Source organism: Carcharhinus amblyrhynchos, chromosome 24, assembly GCF_965287045.1.
Source record: "Carcharhinus amblyrhynchos chromosome 24, sCarAmb.v2.hapA, whole genome shotgun sequence".
Classification (NCBI taxonomy): domain Eukaryota; kingdom Metazoa; phylum Chordata; class Chondrichthyes; order Carcharhiniformes; family Carcharhinidae; genus Carcharhinus; species Carcharhinus amblyrhynchos.
The window spans coordinates 2,530,518-2,551,347 of record NC_137347.1 but is presented as its reverse complement, the minus strand read 5'-3'; the positions used below and the strand labels follow the sequence as shown (position 1 = coordinate 2,551,347).

At 45.0% G+C, this 20,830-nt stretch overlaps 1 protein-coding gene across 1 annotated transcript in view; it reads right to left on the bottom strand.

Moving 5' to 3' along the window:
* Positions 1-208: 208 nt before the first annotated feature.
* Positions 209-20,830, bottom strand: part of LOC145357699 (uncharacterized) — a 116,394-nt gene continuing 95,772 nt past the window's right edge. The window contains exons 23-27 of the mRNA XM_080211124.1: positions 20,738-20,791; positions 10,917-10,988; positions 10,668-10,703; positions 2,298-2,342; positions 209-319 (exon numbers count right to left, since the gene is read on the bottom strand). Of these exons, the coding sequence (XP_080067250.1) occupies positions 209-319; positions 2,298-2,342; positions 10,668-10,703; positions 10,917-10,988; positions 20,738-20,791 (318 nt within the window). The remainder of the gene's footprint in view (positions 320-2,297; positions 2,343-10,667; positions 10,704-10,916; positions 10,989-20,737; positions 20,792-20,830) is intronic.

Here is a 20,830-nt window from a genome sequence, read left to right as displayed (position 1 = left end):
CCTGACAGAGATGCCACCGATTGGACAATCCTCAGATGTGATGCCTCCTGTGACCGAACAGTCACTCACCACACCCTGATTGGAATCCTGTGTAGGTGCTCCCAGGGTACATGGTCTCCGATAATAAGGTAATGCATGGAGCAGTAACCTCAGCCACAGGGACTGAACCAGACTTATTAACAATTCACAGTCCATTACAATGAGGTGGCTAAACTGTCTGAAAAATATTAGGGTAATTATTTGTTTTTGGAAAAGTATGGAGGTTCTGGATTGTAATCAGACTGACCTCTCCCTTCACTCCAGGCTCCCCCGAGTCTCCCTGTCAGGTTAGAGAGAGAAAGTTGTTAGTTTAACTTAAACATTTTACAAAGAAACCATACAGATAGATGCCAAACAGCAGCTGGAGTTAACAGGCAAAACCTCTCAGGGTTTAGAGGGGTCAGCGTTCTCTAATCCATCCCTAGTTTAGCCCCGAGTGTTTTATTTGTGAAAATGTGGACATTGGGTCCAATCTTCACAACTGCTCCAAGGAACCAAACCTACTGAGACATGGTCCACTTCCCAGGAGCACAGCATGTCAGGAGGAGAGTTTTGTCTGGATCTCCTCTCCCAATGTTGCTACTCTCTGGAGTCCGAGCTCAGAGCGGGGTCTCTTGGGGCGGGGACAGGGTCTCTTGGGGACAGGGTCTCCCTGGTCCCTGGGATGGGGTCTCTCAGGGAAGGGGATGTGGTCTCTTGGGGACGGACGTGGGGTCTCTCAGGGATGGGGTCTTGCTAGTCCCCGGGACAGGGATGGGGTCTCTCGGGGACAGGGTCTCTCTGGTCCCTGGGATGGGGTCTCTCAGGAACAGGGTGTCTTGGGGACAGGTCTGTCTGGTGTCCGGGACAAGGTGTCTCAGGGATGGAGATGGGGTCTCTCAGGGACAGGGTATCTCTGGTCCCTGGGATGGGGTCTCTCGGGGATGGAGACGGGGTCTCCTGGGGACAGAGTATCTCTGATCCCCAGGTTGGGGTCTCTTGGGGATTGGGTCTCTCAGGGCCGGGGTTCCCGGTCTGGGATTTGATACAGGGCTTCATGCTGCCCTGTGGAGCATTGCCCCGATATCCAGGGCTGCTGGCTGTTACATTGCGAAACTGTTCCTTTCAAACAGTCTGTCCCTCTTTGGATGGGAATTTGAGAGAGGCTGAGCCTGGGAACGCCCTGATAAAGACAAAAATAAAAGGGACAAATCCATAGAAACTGATCAGTTTCTAATTCCTAATCAAAACAAGAAGAATGAATATAATGAAGTGATGCACTTTGGTGGGAAGAATAAAGGAGCTGAACATTATTTAAATGGAGAAATACTGCAGAAAGCTGCAACTCAGAGGGATTGGGGGTCCTCGTGAATAAATCATAAAAAACTTAGGCAAATGGAGTGTTAGCCTTTATTTCAAAGGGAATGGAAATAAAAATAGGAAGCATGGTTAAAACTATACAAGATGCTAGTTAGACCACAGCTGGAATACTGTGAACAGTTCTGGGTCCCTTATCTAAGGAATGATATATTGGCATTGGAGGCTGTCCAGAGAAGGTTTGTGAGGTTGACCCTGGTTATGGTGGGGTTTTCTTATGACAGGTTAATTAGGTTGGTCCTGTACTCACTGGAGTTTAGAAGAATGAGCAGTGACCTTATTGAGACAGATAGGATTCTCAGGGGGATTGACAGGGTAGATGCTGAGAGATTGTTTCCTCGTGTGGGAGAGTTTAGAACCAGAGGGCATAATCTCAGAGTAAGGAGGTGCTCATTTAAGACACAGATGGGGAGGAATTTCTTCTCTCAGAGGCTAAGGAATCTGTGGAACTCTGTACCGCAGAGGGCTGTAGAGGCTGGGTCTTTAAGTATGTTCAAGGCTGAGATAGACAGAGTTTTAATCAGTAAGAGAACCAGGGTTATGGGGAAAGTGGAGTTGAGATTTATATCAGATCAGTCATGATCTCATTGACAGGTGGAGCAAACCCGATGGGCTATTTATGATCTCTCACACCATTTACCACCCGAGGGATAACTGTGATAACCTTTAACACATTTTCTAGCTTGTTCAGATGAGGCAAAAGCCGGAGTGAAAGATTTTCTTTCTTCATCATCACTGCAGTCTGGTTCCTGGTGGTAGTAGGGATGGGGGGAGTTTGGTTACACATCAGCCCTGCTTCAGGACAAGGGGCAGTGCAGTGAGAAATCCAAGCATGTTGCAAACTTTAACTCTATCTTGACCCTGTGTGAGGGCCCCTCCGCCACCCCAGACCCGCATCTTACCTTTTCACCTTTATCACCGTCCAGTCCTTCCACTCCAGGGTCACCCTATAATAGGCAAGGTAAACAATGGTATTTATCCAGACAGATCACACCGACTGCTTCTTCTCAAAGTTAAAACACAATCAGCAAATGTCAAGAAGACCTCAGATTCCTTCTTTCACCTCCAAACACAGGCACACGCACACAGACACTCGTAAAGACACACACACACACACAAACACACACACCCACACAAACACACGCCCACACAAACACACGCCCACACAAACACACGCCCACTCTCAACACACTCACACGGAAAACATCCTGAAACATTTCACAGTGACACTGAGCAACATGAGGAATCAGATCAAAAACTCAATTGAAGAGGTAGGTTTTAAGGAGGACAGAGAAATAGAGAGGTTTATAAAGGCGATTCCAGAATTTAGCACTGAGGCACCAATGGTGGAGTCTGAGAGTCTGGGTGGGGTAAAGGTACAGAGATCTCAGAGTAAAATACATCTATCACTAAAGGTTGAGACACACATTAGTCACGAGGTGACACTATGGTACAGTGGTTAGCACTGCTGCCTCACAGCGCCAGGGACCCTGGTTCAATTCCAGCCCTGGGTGACTGTCTGTGTGCAGTTTGCATGTTCTCCCCGTGTCTGTGTGGGTTTCCTCTGGGTGCTCTGGTTTCCTCCCACAGTACAAAGGTGTTCAGGTTAGATAAATTGGCCATGCTAAATTGCCCCTTAGTGTCAGAGGATTAGAAGGGTAAATACATTGGGTTATGGAGCAAAGGCAAAATATGATTGAATCAATGAGAGACTGGGAAACATTGCTATTCAATGGGTTCTAGGTGTCCTTGTATTCAAATTACAGAAAGTTAGTACTTAGGTAAAGTAAGCAATTAGGAAGGCAAATGGCACACTAGCCTTTATTACAAAGAGATTGGAGTAAAAGACTGAAGAAGCTTTACTGCAATTATACAAGGCATTGGTGAGGCCACAGCTGGAGTAGTGTGTACAGCTGTGGTCTCCTTACTTAAGGATAGATATACTTGTTGTAGAGAGAGTGCAACAGAGATTCACTCAACTGAATCCTGGGGTGAGCAGAGACAGAGTAACTGCACCTTTAATTTATGGGAATTTAGAGCGGATGACTTCATTGAAATATATAAAATCCTGCAAGAGTCTTTTGGGATTTGTTGCTTGTCACAATAGCCTCAGAGGGGTTGTTGATGTTGTCTTGTTTCTTCTCTGGTTTTCTTTTGGCCTTTCTCAGTCCACATCTAAATATTTTCCAGCTATCTGATTATTCTTCCTTTTTACCTCGAAGTCTCACAACACCCGGTTACCTGATGAAGGGGAAACGTCCGAAAGCTTGTAATTCCAAATAAACCTCTTGGGCTTTAACCTGGTGTTGTGAGACTTCAAATCTTTTTGAGTCCTGATCATGTCTGACTCTTGATTCAGTCTATCCTCAGCCACACGCACATTTCAAAAACTGTCACCTTCCTCGCTTTGAGTCAAACTCTCACAGGTGGAGAGTGCTTCACTCCACACTAATGACTGTCTTCTTCAATTTGCTGCCGTAAGTTGGGTCTGGTCCACAGCACCATGATCTCCACCACTGGTAGAGCAGGGAGACAGGTTCCCCCATCCCTGCTGGAACAGAGTTCAAACATTGTGCTGTTGGCCACACTGGCTGACCAGTGTCCGTACTAGACATTGTTTTAGCTTCATTAGGTCATAATAAATAGAAAGAGGAATCAGCCATCCAGCCCATCAAGTTGATGTTTTTGCATTTCCAGATGCTATTTAAGTCACTGGTCATACTTCCTGCCCTTGCCAATCTAACCTTAGATGTAACTTTGCAGTTAATTAAGGGACTTGTAATTATCCACTGCCTCTATCATGGTGCTTCCAACTTTGACTTTCCCACTTCCAATAAGAACCATAACATTGGTTGATAGGATAGATGATGGATCGAAAATGTTTCCCTGGGGATTTGAGGCCCTCCGAACACGTCAGAATAAGAGTTCGGCCATTAGGGATTGAGAGGAGAAGAAGTTTCTTCACTTAGGGGGTTGTGAATAACAAAGCAAAGAACAAAGTACAGCACAGGAACAGGCCCTTCAGCCCTTCCACTCCGTGCTGATCGTGATGCTCTAACCAAATAAAAGAAACCTACTACTTTTCGTCCATATCCTTTATTCCCTCTTTATTCATGTACCCATGTATTCATGGGGCAGATTGTCTACCTGATACGTTGCAAGAAAGGATGTCCCGAAGCATGGTACATTGGGGAGAGCATGCAGACGCTACGACAACGGATGAATGAACATCGCTCGACAATCACCAGGCAAAACTGTTCCCTTCCTGTTGGCGAACACTTCAGTGGTCACGGGCATTCAGCCTCTGACCTTCGGGTAAGCGTTCTCCAAGGCGGCCTTCACGACACACGACAGCGCAGAGTCACTGAACAGAGACTGATAGCCAAGTTCCGCACACATGAGGATGGCCTCAACCGGGAGCGTGGGTTCATGTCACACTGTCTGTAACCCCCACGACTTGCTTGGGTTTGTAAAATCTCACTAACTGTCTGGTCTGGAGACAATCCATATCTCTTTAACCTGTGCTTAACGCTCTCTCCGCTCACATTGTCTGTACCTTTAAGACTTGATCACCTGTAAAGACTCGCATTCCAACCATTATCTTGTAAATTGAGTTTGTGTCTGTATGTGACCTGTTTGTGAACACAATTCCTCACTCACCTGAAGAAGGAGACTGAGACTCTGAAAGCTAGTGCTGTCAAATAAACCTATTGGACTTTAACCTGGTGTTGAGAGAGTTCTTACTGTGCTTACCCCAGTCCAACGCTGGCATCTCCACATCATAACTAATATTGAAACAGTGATGAGTACTCACCGAAACATAATAACATGAACAAAGACAATATTAACTGAAGAGTGACCAATCCCCAGATGTAAATAGTTTCCATCTCAAGTTTCAAAGGGAGTGAGTTAGAACATTGCAGACTCCTGAACAAGAATCTACCAGGGTTCCCTTAATTACAACCATTCCTTTCAAACTGGGCCTCAACTATTCACCATATTATTAATATCTCAGAAAGTCACATATATGAATTTGTTAATGACACAGTACAGTTAAAACAATGCAAGGGGAATTGTAAAACAATAAAGAGATGAAGTGACTGGGCAAAATGGTGGCAAATGACTTCAATGTAGTGAATGTGAGGCATTCAGTTTAGACCGAACATTGAACAGGGGACTTTCTAAATAATGACAATCTAGAAACACTGAAGGTCTAAACAGACCGGGGTCCAGCTACACATATCACTAAAATGTCACAAAAAATACAGAAAATAATCCAAGAGCCTAATGGAATGCTTGCCTTTATACCTAGAGGACATATTACACAATTAGAAATCATTCTTCACAATACATCGTCCTGGTTAGACCATGCCTGGTTTGCCCATTCACTTCATCTCTTTATTGTTTTACAATTCCCCTTGCATTGTTTTAACTGTACTGTGTCATTAACAAATTCATATATGTGACTTTCTGAGATATTAATAATATGGTGAATAGTTGAGGCCCAGTTTGAAAGGAATGCTTGTAATTAAGGGAACCCTGGTAGATTCTTGTTCAGAAGTCTGCAATATTCTAACTCACTCCCTTTGAAACTTGGGATGGAAACTATTTACATCTGGGGATTAGTCACTCTTCGATTAGTATTAATATTGTCTTTGTTCATGTTATTATGTTTCGGTGAGTACTCATCACTGTTTCAATATTAGTTATGATGTGGAGATGCCAGCGTTGGACTGGGGTAAGCACAGTAAGAAGTCTCACAACACCAGGTTAAAGTCCAATAGGTTTATTTGACAGCACTAGCTTTCAGAGTCTCAGTCTCCTTCTTCAGGTGAGTGAGGAATTGTGTTCACAAACAGGTCACATACAGACACAAACTCAATTTACAAGATAATGGTTGGAATGCGAGTCTTTACAGGTAATCAAGTCTTAAAGGTACAGACAATGTGAGTGGAGAGAGCGTTAAGCACAGGTTAAAGAGGTATGTGAGCAGTTCTGGGACCCACACCATAGGAAGGATATGCTGGACTTGGAGGAGGCCAATATAAATTCACCAGAATAATAGCTGAGGTTGGATTTACTGGGGTGCTGCAGTTCCCACCTCCACTGCAGACAGCAGCCCCCCCGCATCCATTTAACAAATGACTGGCCAGGACTTCACCACCACCTCCCCCCCTCAGCACACGAAATCCCACCACAGAGGGTAATGTTAGAGAGGAAATAATTTCACTGATTGGCTTGTAAAGAGTCACAGATGTCCTGAACCCAGGCAGTGAGCAGGCAAAATCATTCCATTCTGTTGTAGTTTCCAAGAACAATATTTATCCCATGACAATCCGATCCCCTATAACTGGCACTACTGTATTTCTCTTCACTCCCCTACACGGAAAGATCTCCAGGACCACGGGGTGGTGCACAGTTTGCTTGTCACTGTACAGACTTTGCTGCCATCCAGCTGTCTGAGAGACAGTCAAACCCTCTTGAGTGATCCTATCTATGCGTAGCCCTGTTTGCTTCAGTCTATGTGAAGATTTCATTTTAAGATATTTCTGCATAGGTACAATTTAAATGCTGGACTGTGGGGGTTAACTAACTCTGCTAAGCTGAATAATTGTAGCTGGCTTGACTACATGTCGAATCAGAAGGCATGGTGGGTTAGATAAAAATTGACTGCATTCCTGAAGGGTAAACAGTGCAGGCAAACAACAGCATAACAGCAGCTGCAAGGGTTGTTTTTCTAGACGGAGGCAGCCTGTGAAAAACACTTCCAATAACAAGATAAGGGTTAAAATATATTTTTTATTGTGTTTAAGTTCAGTTCAGTACAGTACAGTTCAAGGGCCTGGCTGTGAAGCCAGTCTCCTAGTTCACTTTCTTAATTTTTAAAAAATTCTTTTAAACCACTTTAAAACTGTCCTCGTCTCTTCAAATGAATAAATGGACCCAACACCTCTTGTCCCTGAACATGAATCAGGCCCAGAGCCTTCCCTAAGCTAAGGGATGTGGTTGCCTCCTGGATCAGAGAGTATCCAGACTACCTCCCTCCATCCTGACACTCCACAATGTCTGCAGACTCCAGTCCACCAAATCTGACCTGATCTTCCTTGAGCTGCAGACACTTACTACAGATCTGCTCAGCCGGAACTGTAATGTTTTCCGTAGTTTCGAAACACCATCTACACTACTATCCCTATAGACCCTGTTTTACTTATTAGTTTGTGTCTTTAATCAACTGATCTTATACCTTTTAGTATTTAAAGTAATTAATTATCTACTTTAAGATGTAGGTAGATTAAATTAGGTGTTCACCTGTAAATTTATCATTGCTATCCTTCCTTGTACAGTGATGTAACTTTGTGTTCTTTCTCTGTGCTGCTCTCCTTAGCCCAGTATATTACACCTCTGTGGTGGTGCCCGGCCCAGGAGCGTGTAAAATCATGAGAGAAGGCGACATCATTTCGGTTGGAGGGCACAGGTGCGAGTCAAAAGTGAAATTTAAATGAATTAAACAGCAATTTACTGGGATTTAACGTGGCATTTTTATCTTTACAGTTTGTGAGTGGTGCTGATTGGCTAGATGGCCTTCACATTTTAGCTCAATTCAGAGTGGGATAAAATTCAGGGTCATATAAAATGAACAAGTGTGTCTGGGGGCTGAGGTCTGTGTATGAACGTGAAGCCCGGATACTCGTGACAAAGCTTTTCTGCTGGTATTATTTTAGTGCCGGGTTCGCAGCTCCCCCAGACAGCTCTGCAGTGGCTGTTCCCCTGACAGAGCACATTGTAAACCAGACATCCCTTTTCTCACTCTCTTCCCACCCATCCTGACAGTGCTCAGCCTTTCAGAGAACACACTTCACACTGGATTGTCCCAGCCTTAGATTTTGCAACAAGTTGTTTATCCAGAAGACACTACCCTTAATATTTCAATAAACTATTAAACTCTTAAGAAAGAACAAAGAAAATTCCAGCACAGGAACAGGCCCTTCGGCCCCCCCAAGCCTGCACTGACCATGCTGCCCGACTGAACTAAAACCCCCTCCCGTTCCAGGGACCATATCCCTCTATTCCCTTCTTATTCATGTACTTGTCAAGGTGCCCCTTAAAATTCACTACCGTATCCAGTTCCACTACCTCCCCTGGCAACGAGTTCCAGGCACCCACCCACTCAGTAAAAAATCTGCCTCGTACATCTCTTAAAACTTGCCCCTTTCACCTTAAACCTGTGCCCCCTAGTAATTGACTCTTCCACCCTGGGAGAAAGCTTCTGACTATCCATTCTGTCCATGCCTCTTATAATCTTGTAGACTTCTATCAGGTCTCGCCTCAACCTCCGCACTCCAGTGAGAACCGACCAAGTTTCTCCAATCTCTCCCCATAGCTAATGCCCTCCATACCAGGCAACATCCTGGTAAATCTTTTCTGTACCCTCTCCAAAGCCTCCACATCCTTCTGGTAGTGTGGCGACCAGAATTGAACACTATATTCCAAGTGCGACCTCACTAAGATTCTAAAAAGCATCAACATGACTTGCCAATTTTTATAAGAACATAAGAAATAGGAGCAGGAGTAGGCCATCTAGCCCTTCGAGCCTGCCCCACCATTCAATAAGATCATGGCTGATCTGAAGTGGATCAGTTCCATTTTCCTGCTCTCTCCCCATAACCCTTAATTCCCTTGTCTATCAGAAACCTATCTACCCTATATCTAAACCTATATCTAAATATATTCAGCGAGGTAGCCTCCACCACTTCAATGGGCAGAGAATTCCAGAGATTCACCACCCTTTGAGCGAAAAAGTTCCTCCTCAACTCTGTTCTAAACTGCCCCCCCTTATCTTGAGGCTGTGCCCTCTAGTCCTGCTATCCTTTCTAAGTGGGAAGAATCTCTCTACCTCTACCCTATCCATCCCCTTCATTATATCTTATATGTTTCTATAAGATCCCCCCTCAGCCTTCTAAACTCCAACGAGTACGGACCCAGTCTATTCAATCTCTCTTCATAGGCTAACCCCCTCATCTCCGGTATCAGCCTAGTAAACCTCCTCTGCACTCCCTCCAAGGCCAATATATCCTTCCGCAAGTGCAGCGACCAAAACTGCACACAGCACTCCAGCTGCGGCCTCACCAGTGCCCTGTACAGTTGCAGCAAGACCTCCCTACTTTTATATTCAATCCCCCTCGCTATGAAGGCCAGCATCCCATTCGCCTTCCTGACCACCTGCTGCACCTGCAGGCTGGGTTTTTGCGACTCATGCACAAGGACCCCCAGGTCCCTCTGCACCGTAGCATGCTGCAGCTTTTCGCCCTTTAAATAGTAATCCCTCCTACTATTATTTCTGCCAAAGTGGATAACCTCACACTTGCTAACATTATACTCCATCTGCCAGGTCCTCACCCACTCGCTCAGCCTATCTAGATCTCTCTGCAGACTTTCCACACCCTCCGCACAATTTGCTTTTCCACTCATCTTTGTGTCATCAGCAAATTTTGTTACCCTACACTCAGCCCCCTCCTCCAGATCATCTATATGAATGGTAAACAGTTGAGGCCCCAGCACCGACCCCTGCGGCACTCCTCTAGTCACCAACTGCCAACCAGAACTCAATACTCTGGCTGATGAAGGCAAGCATGCCGTGTGCCTTCTTGACTACCTTCTCCACCTGCATTGCCACTTTCAGTGACCTGTGTACCTGTACACCCAGATCTCTTTGCCTATCAATACTCCTATTCCTTAGCCCTCACTATTCCTTACTGACTATGATCAGAGAATAGAATCATGAAATCCCTCCAGTGCAGAAGGAGGCCAGTTTGGTCCATCGAGTCTTCACCGATCACAATCCCACACAGGACCTATTCATGTAACCCCACATATTTACTCTGCTAATCCCCCGACACTAGGGGCAATTTAGCATGGACAATCAACCTAACCCGCACATCTTTGGAGTGTGGGAAGAAACTGGAGCACTCGGAGGAAACCTATGCGGACACGAGGAGAATGTGCAAACTCCACACAGACAGTGACCCGAGGCCGGAATTGAACCTGGGTCACTGGGGCTGTGAGGCAGCAGTGATAACCGCTGTACCACCCGGTGTCTGTTAGCTATCAGTTGCAGCTCATTCCCATCTCTTCCATTCAACACCTTCATCAGCTGCTGTTTACTGCTTCCACACATACTCACACTGCAGACACGCAGAGACATAAACACACCTAGCTAGAGAGAAATAAACACAGGCACAACACAACTCAATCATATCAATTTTGGTACTTACAAAACCACCCTTGGGTCCACTTTTTCCTTGGAATCCCTGGAACAGAGTGGAAAGAAAGTCTGGAATTAGAGCTTTTCACCTTTGGGCTGACTCAGAGTCAGGTCTATCTGACACTCCATTCTCCAATGGAAAGGGTGGGATTTATTCCCTCATCATGGTGATGGGACTTGGGCTCTGTACAGAATGTGGGTTCGCCAGCATAATGAGTGCCATAATGGTGTAACACCGAGCACAGAATCCATCGCTTACCTTATCTCCTTTAATTCCAGGGATACCCTGAGGACCTGGGATTCCCGGGGGACCTCGTTCTCCTTTAATGCCCTGAAACAAGGCAAATATTGATTTAAAAATGTGAATGAAGCAACAAACTGTGTAACGATGTCATCATGTTAGCTCCAAATAATCCTCTGTCTATACCGCTTAGAACATAGAACATAGAACATAGAACATTACAGCGCGGAACAGGCCCTTCGGCCCACAATGTTGCGCCGACCAGTCTTATTTTTAAAAAAAACATTGACCCACTAATCTAAACCAATCCCTTTTCGTCCATAAACCTATCCACCAATCTCTTAAACGCCCCCAAACTAGGCGCATTTACAACTGCAGCAGGCAGGGCATTCCAGTCCCTCACCACCCTCTGGGTAAAGAACCTGCCCCTGACATCCATCCTATAACTACCCCCCCTTAATTTAAAGCCATGCCCCCAAGCCATAAGCCATGCTTATGATCTAAAACATATTGTTTGAGGTGTTATTGGTCTCCATGGTAACTAGCATGTTGTCCCTATGTGCAGGGATTAGTTGCTTTCTGACTGGCACATTCCAGAACTGGCAGATACAATGGGCCAAAAGGCTTTCATCTACGTAAAATGGGACTCAGACTCCGACAAAGGAGTTAACCTCCCAAGAGTCTTCCTCATGCCTCCCCTCCCCAACAAGGCAAGGTGTGTCTCCACCCACCCTCTTTGGCCCATTATGCCCCCTTGCCAAGGTACATCCCTCTACCCAACCCCTTTCACCCTCATGCCACCGTGACAAGAATGTCCCTTTACCCACAACCTATATCGCCTTATGCCCCTATACCAAAAACCATCTCCCACCTGTGGCTCCTAATGACAAACTATGGCCCATTCATGCACTTTCCACAGTATAGAGCCAATGAACCCTAGAGTGACAGTCGGATTTCTAATGATGCCTCATTATGTATTCTTGGCTGAGAGCCCAGAAATCCATGAGAAACCAAAACACTGAGCACCAGGAAAAACATTCCTTCATTATCAACACAGGCTCTCTGATCTATGCTGGCAATTTCACAACGTTTATTTACAGAGGATGAAGAAATTTTAAGTGCTTGCTGTTTTTGTTATTGGTATGTTAAAGCATCTGGGTGATTGACACTTTTATTGGGCTGTAGTGATATAGAGTTTATTAAAGAAAGTGAAAAATAATAAGTGAATTACAATTTTAAGAGCTTTTTTAAACATAACTTGGCATGAAGGGCCACAATGTTTGGCAGGTTACAGAGCTTGACATGGAGAGTGTGAGGCCATGGGAGAGGGTGGAGGGCACGAGGTGGCATGGCTAGTGAGTTAGGAGTGTGGAGGGACCCAAGGAGCGAGGGCTAGAGGACATGTTGTGTTTTTATTATAACTGTCACAAAATGTCAGGGCACCAAGGAGGCGGTACCCGGCAGGTCTGGTGGCTGTCCCTGGAAATCTTCCCAGGTTAGTTTCCACACCTTCAGCCCACACCCAAACCAGGAGGAAAACTCTCATCTTGGCGGACACTTTCTCTTAAGGTGGGTGGGCTAAGCTGGGGTTTCTCCTGATTCACACTACCCACCTCAAAGATGATAATCCAGCCATGTAACTGACCATTGACATCCTCCCAGCATTCCTCATACTGACCATCAACACCATCTCAGCATTCCTCACGCAGACCAAATCCCTCCCAGACCACCAACAGACCACCAACTCCCTGCCATCATTCCTCAGTGACCATCCACACCATCCCAGCATTCCTCACGCTGACCTTTCACACCATCCCAGCATTCCTCACGCTGACCTTTCACACCATCCCAGCATTCCTCACGCTGACCTTTCACACCATCCCAGCATTCCTCACACAGACCATCCACACCATCCCAGCATTCCTCACACTGACCGTCCACACCCTCCCAGCATCCCTCACACTGACCATCCACACCCTCCCAGCATCCCTCACACTGACCGTCCACACCCTCCCAGCATTCCTCACACTGACCATCCACACCCTCCCATCATTCCTCACACTGACCATCCACACCCTCCCAGCATTCCTCACACTGACCATCCACACCCTCCCAGCATCCCTCACACTGACCATCCACACCCTCCCAGCATTCCTCACACTGACCATCCACACCCTCCCAGCATTCCTCACACTGACCATCCACACCCTCCATCAATGAGACCTGTTTTTTTAATTCAAGTTCACAGAGATATCCGGTGAATGAATCCTATACAACGTGTCTGAGTGAAAGCTAATTTCTCATTCCGTAATGTTTGAATGAGAAATTTGAACAGGGTAATGAAGAACTTTTAATAAAAAGTTATTAATAATAGTCTTTTGACAAGGGAATTTGTAATGAGATGTTCCTAATAACAGCTTAGGACAATGATGAAGATTCAGAACAACCACGTAACTGTACTGACGGATTTAATGAAAGGAAGACAGAGAACTTCATTATTGTAGGAAAGTGGAAAGACAGAGAGAAAACATAAGAAATATTACTGAGATGACAAGCCTGTGCAGTTTAATCATCTGCAGAGTATCAAAGTGAAGGGTGTGATCATGATGGTAGGATGTGTCTGGATGTTAATGTGATGTGGGAATAAAGGGACGTGGAAGAGTTGAGGACATGGGGACAAGAACAGTAACAACAAGTTCAGAGAAACACTGGGCACTTATTCATCATATGTTGAGGGAGTTGTGATAAAGAGTCTCTGTTAATACCAGTACTTCTTCCCCAAACATGGCAAAATACCGAATGTGATTTTCTTACTAAAATATTTAAACACAAGGCCATTTCATGTTGAGGTGATTCGAGCATGATTAGCTCAGTTTTATATCTGTTAATATGACTTCTTGTTACTAGGATGGGGTATATTAATATGGATTGGCAATCATTAATGCATTTCATTGGAGTGATTCATTGTCTGGAGACTCAATAGCTCTGGAGACCTGGTTTGTCCAGAGTCTTGATGCTATCAGCTCTCGCTTTGCAGCCAAACATGTGTTTAATAGCTGGTGCTTTTACAACTCTCATGATAGGAGAGAGAGATCTATCCCTCGGCTGGATAGGGCCTGTGTTTGGGTAATTTCTCTATCTCAGCACCAGATGGCACCTGTTTCTAAGAATTCTCTGCTGCAGCGAAACACTTTAACCTCCAACCAATCGGGTTGTACTACACCAATATCAACGCCACCATCTCAAAAATCCGCATACAAACTCTTTAAGAAAAATCAATATAATTAGGTTTGGTATCAAAAGTATAAGTTGCTATTTCATTCCGAACATAAATCAATGCCGATTGACAGCTAGTTTACAAATTGCATTAGTGGCTTATTTAATCTCAATAGGTTCATACGAAGCCACGTTTAGTCCTGCTGTCCCCTACTAAAATCAGAGAGAGTGCTGTCCTCAAAAATCGTTTAAGTGCATTGATGCCTCTTCCCAGTGAATTTCCTTCCTGCCCCCATTCCAAATGAAAACTGATTAACAATTGCATTACGGAAGTTCCAAGCTTTAATGTTTGTCAGTTCTTTAGTTTTGATCATTGGAGATTGAACCCTGGTGGTGGGCTCTCTCCCTTGTCCTGTTGGCCAGTCTGGAGTCATAGATTTGTCATAGATTTTACATTCTGACCCCAGAAAGCCAAGGGATAGATCTCACTCTCCTATCATGAGAGTTGTAAAAGCACCAGCTATTAAACACATGTTTGGCTGTAAAGCAAGAGCTGATAGCATTAAGACTCTGGACAAACTAAGTCTCCAGTGCTATTGAGTCTCCAGACAATGAGTCACTCCAATGAAATGCATTAATGATTGCCAATCCATATTAATATACCCCATCCTAGTAACAAGAAGTCATATTAATAGATATAAAACTGAGATAATCATGCTTTAACTAACATTGAATCACCTCAACTTGAAATGGCCTTGTGTTTAAATATTTTAGTAAGAAAATCATATTCAGTATTTTGCCATTTTAAATTATAGAAGTGGAGCTAAAGGGATGAAATAAAACAGAAAATGCTGACCTGAATTTGGGTCTTTTCCCCCAATATCCAGACAGTCAATGGGGAATACATCCCATACATTACACAAAGCTAGCTGGGAGGTCACCTCACAGCTCACCTTCAGTGTGATCTGGACAAGCTGAGTGAGCGGGCTGATGCATGGCAGATACAGTATAATGTAGATAAGTGTGAGGTTATCCACTTTGGTAGCAAAAATGGGAAGGCAGATGTGAATGGCCATAAATTAGGAGGTGAATGTGCAGTGAGACCTGGGTATCCTCGTACACCGGTCACTGAAGTAAGCATGCAGGTGCAGCAGTCAGTAAAAAAGGCAAATGGCGTGTTGGCCTTCAGAGTGAGAGAATTCAGGTACAGAAGCAGGGATGTCTTGCTGCAGTTATACAGCACCTCGGTGAGGCCACACCTGGAATACTGTGTACAGATTTGATCTCCTTACCTGAGGAAGGATGTTCTTGCTATGTAGGGAGTGCAGCAAAGGTTTACCAGACTGATTCCTGGGGTGGCAGGACTGATGTATGAGGAGAGATTGAGTCAGTTAAGATTGTATTTGCTGGAGTTCAAAAGAATGAGGGGGGATCTCATAGAAATTTCTAAAATTCTAACAGGACTAGACAGGGTAGCTGCAAGAATGATGTTCCCAGTGCTGGGGGGGTCCATAACCAGGGATGACAATCTGAGGATAGAGGATAGACCATTTAGAACAGAGATGAGGAGATATTTCTTCACCCAGAGCGCGGTCACTCTGTGGAATTCACTACCACACAAAATAGTCGAGGCCAAAATATTGTATGTTTTCAAAAAGCTGTTAGATATAGTACTTGGGGCAAAGGGAATCAAAGGATATAGGGGGCAGGCAGGATCAGGATATTTAGATGTTGATCAGCCACGCTCATACTGAATGGCGAAGCAGGGTGAAAGGGCTGGATGGCCTGCTCCTATTTGCCATGTATCTGTGTCTGTGACTCCAGGAGGCCTGATGCCATTTCACACTCTAACAATACACTGATTGACAGAAGGTGGGACTTCCGTCCATCACTGGGAGACAGTCCTGCCTTGGAGAGCTGCCAATCCATCTGAGACCTCCGGTCCTCCCCCCGCCTTCCCCGCAGACATTGAGACCTGCTGCCAATCGTTCCCTGTGCCAGTCTCCCACTCACTCGCCAAAGGGTACTGCCTGGCTCTTCACTGTCCCTGACTACCTGGGGCAGGGTTTCAATTGCCTCTGGTCCACTGGTGAGGCCGTCGCATCTGTTCCCTGTTGGTGGGGACCATACGTGATGCTTGCTGGTGAGGGCCTTGACCAGTGACAGGGTAAGTACAAGTGAACCCAGACAATAGCGTCTAGGTTCAGTAATGATATGCTAAGCATGACATAAATACTTAAATCGGCAAAGCTGATTTCATTGGTATATCAGTGAGAGGCGAAAGGCCAGATTTTCCACCTCTGCCCGATGGCACCCACTCGCCTCACTGATGGAGCGACAGGGTGAGTGGGTAAGATTCTGGTCAATGTTCCTGGTGACATTAACTTGCAGTCTGACCTGCTGACTACAGCATTTTCTGTTTCATTTCAGATTTCCAGCAGCTGCAGTATTTCATTTTTCAAATTTAATGAACTTCATCATAAAAAAATGAGTTATAAATCAATCAACATCAATCTTCTATTCTAAATGATAGAATATATCTACTTTATATGATTTTACTTAATGTGAATGTGATAAGCTTTTATAACATGCATATTTTATGCAAACTTGGGCATATGAAAATGTATAAATTATTCAGCAACGCACGAAAACAATTATTCATCTTTGTGAGTGGAAAATGTGTCCCCAAGGATGTCGAAGCCTATGAAAAATTCAGAGGCCTCTGGGCCCTGTTGTAACGCCACAAGAGCGGCTTAACTCTGAGTGGCAATGTAGGAATTGGCATCAATAAGGCAGAGTGAAGGGAAGGTTCTGAAGGTGCTAATTAGGAAGGTAGGAACATTGCTTTGCAATAAGTTCAATAAGACAGTAAGTTCTTATTGTTTCCACTCTTGGAGTGCCCAAGAGATACTTGTGAAGACACAGGGTACAATTCAATGCATGATGTGCACAATCAGTGGCAGAACAGAAGGCGGCCATGAATCCCCCTTCCACCTGCAAGTACTTAAACATTGTGGCTACCACTTAAAAATCACACCCACATTGGCGGAGAGGGTCCAATGTGGCCCACCTCCAGCTTCAAAAGTGGCCTCCACAGGCCTCAGGAGAATATTCATAGAATAGAATCCCTACAGTGCAGAGGGAGACCATTTGGCCCATCAGGCCTACACCGACCACAATCCCGCCCAAGCCCTATCCCCATAATCCCATTTATTTACACTGTTGATCCTCTTGACACTAAGGAGCAATTCAGCACCCAGAGGAAACCCATGCAGACATGGGAGAATGTGCAGACTCCACACAAACAGTGATCCAAGCTGGGAATTGAACCCAGATCCCTGGTGTTGTGAGGCAGCAGTGTTAACCATGCCACCCCTATGGAAGCCATGGTAGCACACACAGGTGAGATTCCCTGATTGGGCATGTAATCATTACCACAATCAGGGAGTTCATACTTCAAGAGGCCAACCTCATGGGCCTCATTGGGGTCATTACAGATGGCCAGCAAATCTCCCACTTGCCTGATGACTGCCTCTAAGTCCTGGTTGAGCCAGTCACAGTCACCCAATGCCAAGGGATGGGAGCCTGGTACTGACATCTTCTCCAGGGGTGGTCTTCTTGCCCACCCTGATGGTCCCTTCCATCCTGTACATGGATCTCTGATTGAGAGGGGTGCTTGCAAGCACTGTGACTCCTCATTTTTGTTCCCTGTCCTTCTCCCGCTTGGAGGAGCTGGACCCTGCTAAATATACAATACCCATCACAGTACTAGCTGCCATGGTGTTCCATGATCCAGATCCAGTTCCGCAGGAGGTTCCAGCTATCAATGAAAACCCTCACAAGCATCTACCTGAAGATAGCCTCCAATGGTGCAACGGGACACTAAAGGTCATGGATATTTGATTTGATTTGTTATTGTCATATGTATTGGAATATAGTGAAAAGTATTGTTTCTTGCGTGCTACAGAGACAAAGCATACTGATTAATAGATAGCATAGGGGAGAAAGCAAGAAGAGAGTGCAGAATGTAGTGTTACAGTCACACCTAGCGTGTAGACAAAGGTCGGCTTAATATAAGGTAAGTCCAGCAGGGAAGAAGCTGTGCTTGAATCAGTTGGTACGTGATCTCAGGCTTTTGTAACCTTTTCCCCGACAGAAGAAGGTGGAAGAGTGAATGTCTGGGGTGCATGGGGTTCCTAAGTACGCTGGGTACTTTTCTAAGGCAGCAGGAATGTAGACTGAGTCAATGGATGGGAGGCTGGTTTGTGTGATGGATTGGACTACATTCATAATCTTTTGTAGTTTCTTGCAGTCTTGGACAGAATAGGAGCCATACCAAGCCATGATACATCTGGGAAGGATGCTTTCTATGGTGCATCTGTAAAAATTGGTGAGAATCGTAGTGGACATGCCAAATTTCCTTAGCCTCCAGAGAAAGTAGAGGCATTGGTGGACCTTCTTAACTATAGCATTGGCATGAGGGGACCAGGACAGGTTGTTGATGTTCTGGATATTTAAAAACTTGAAGCTCTTGACCATTTCCTCTTCATCACCATTGATGTAGACAGGGGCATGTCCTCCACTATACTTCCTGAAGTCAATTACTACATCTTTGTTTTGTTGACATGGAGGGAGAGATTATTGTCATTGCACCAGTTCACCAGATTCTCTCTTTCCTGTACTCCTTCTTGTTTGAGATCCAACCCACTAAGATGGTGTCATCAGCAAACTTGAAAATGGAATTGAAGTGGAATTTAGCCACTATATCTTATGCCTCTGAATTGAGCAAGTCGGCTAACGCGGCTCACCTGGCACAAAGGGTTACACTGAGACCCAAACCTCCAGTGCCAGCCAACAGAAATCTTATTGGAACTCTACACTCTGATAATACCTACACAGGAAATGCTCTTTCCACATTACAGAACGGGCAGCACAGTGTGAATAGAACGTATGTGTGCAATTGTTCCTGACATATTTCCACTCAGTGGAAGACATTATAGTGTTGTTTAAATTGACAGTTTTATGAGCCCCTGAGAAGGTTATATTTACGTGAAGTAGGTTTTGAATGACTGTTTGCCTACTTTGACAGTATCATGAGAATCTCTATAAGTTCTTCCACAGCGGATGTTGCTTGACTGGACGTTAGAGAATGTGGAAGGCATCAGGATATGGAGGGATATGCAGGCATGGCGTTATGGGGGCACGGGGCTATGGAGGTTGCAGATTATTTGGGGATGAGGTGTGTAAGACAGTAAGGGGGGGGGGTGGTTGAGGAGGATGAGGAGAGGGGCTGGGTGCTAGGATGCCTAACACTCAATTATAGAACAGGCCCACTGTCCCTGTGAATGGAGGTTGATTTTCTAAAGTGCTCAACTTGTACCCGCCCGACAGCCCTGACTTCATCCATCCTCACCACCCCACAAGACATTCAAGGTAGAGTTTGAAAAAATTCTAGATATTAAAGATACCAAGGGTACAGTGAAGCAAAATGGCGCTGAGGGTTGAAGATCAGCCATGATCTTGTTGAATAGCAGGCTAGATTTGAGGGTCTGAATGTCCTAAGCCTGTTCCTTTTCCTGTGTTCCAAATGGGTTCCTGTAGTTGATGGAGAACATTCTGGACACCTCAAAACTTGAAGCTCTCGACCATTTCTTCTTCATCACCATTGATGTAGACAGGGGCATGTCCTCCACCACATTTCCTGATGACTATCTCCCTTGTTTTGCTGATTTGGAGGGAGAGATTACTGTCGTTACACCAGTTCACCAGATTCTCTATCTCTTTCCTGGACTCCGTCTCGTCATTATTTAAGATCCGACCCACTGCTGTGATGTCATCCGCAAACTTGAACATGGGGTTGAAGTGGATTTAGGCACTACATCTTGTGCAATCTCTGATGGAAAAGGAAAATGTCCTGCTCTTCAGCTCCTACCTCAACAAACTGCTGGGAATTTGAAATTCCTGGATTCAAGAAATAACTTTTTTTTCTCAAACCATTTCCTACTGTGGGAAGCAGACCCCAAATAATTTCCAAGGAGGATTTATGTATCTCCTATGCTCGGATTCGATTCAACAAATGGTTCTTTCAGGTCAGTGGCTCACTCAGTATTCTCCGCTTACTGTGTCCCAGTCTCAGGATCACACACAGAGAGCCATTTATCCAGCCCCATCAAATCACTGACAACCAGCGAGAACACACACAAACTGGCTTCAAATGGTACAAAAAGCAGTGAGTGATCAGATAATTTGAGTTTAGCTTTGCGATACCAGCAGGAGATGATTGTGCGCTTTCCTCGAGCTGTGTTTTCAGTGAACAATGCTCCCTGATCAGACAAGGCCAGCAAGTTCAGCCTGAGATTTCTAAAACAAATTCTTAAAAATAGGACTGAAAACAAGTACCTATTTGTTAACAGGCTAACCAGCAGCTCTGCCACCCACGCCACCCCCCCCCCCTCAACTTCTCAATTAAAATTAAAATCAAAGTAAAGCCTGGACCAAAAGATTTCCTGTCGAGAAATGGAATACGATAGTTCTTATAGAGGGACTGAGTGAGATACCACAGCAAAGCTGAATGTTGGATATGAATCCTGGGCCACCGGTACAAATTGACTCTTAATACTTACAGCCTTGCCTCTGGGTCCTGGAGGGCCAGTTCCACCAATCATTCCTCTGTCTCCCTAGAGCAAGAGAGAGAAACAGAGTGAATGTGATGCTGC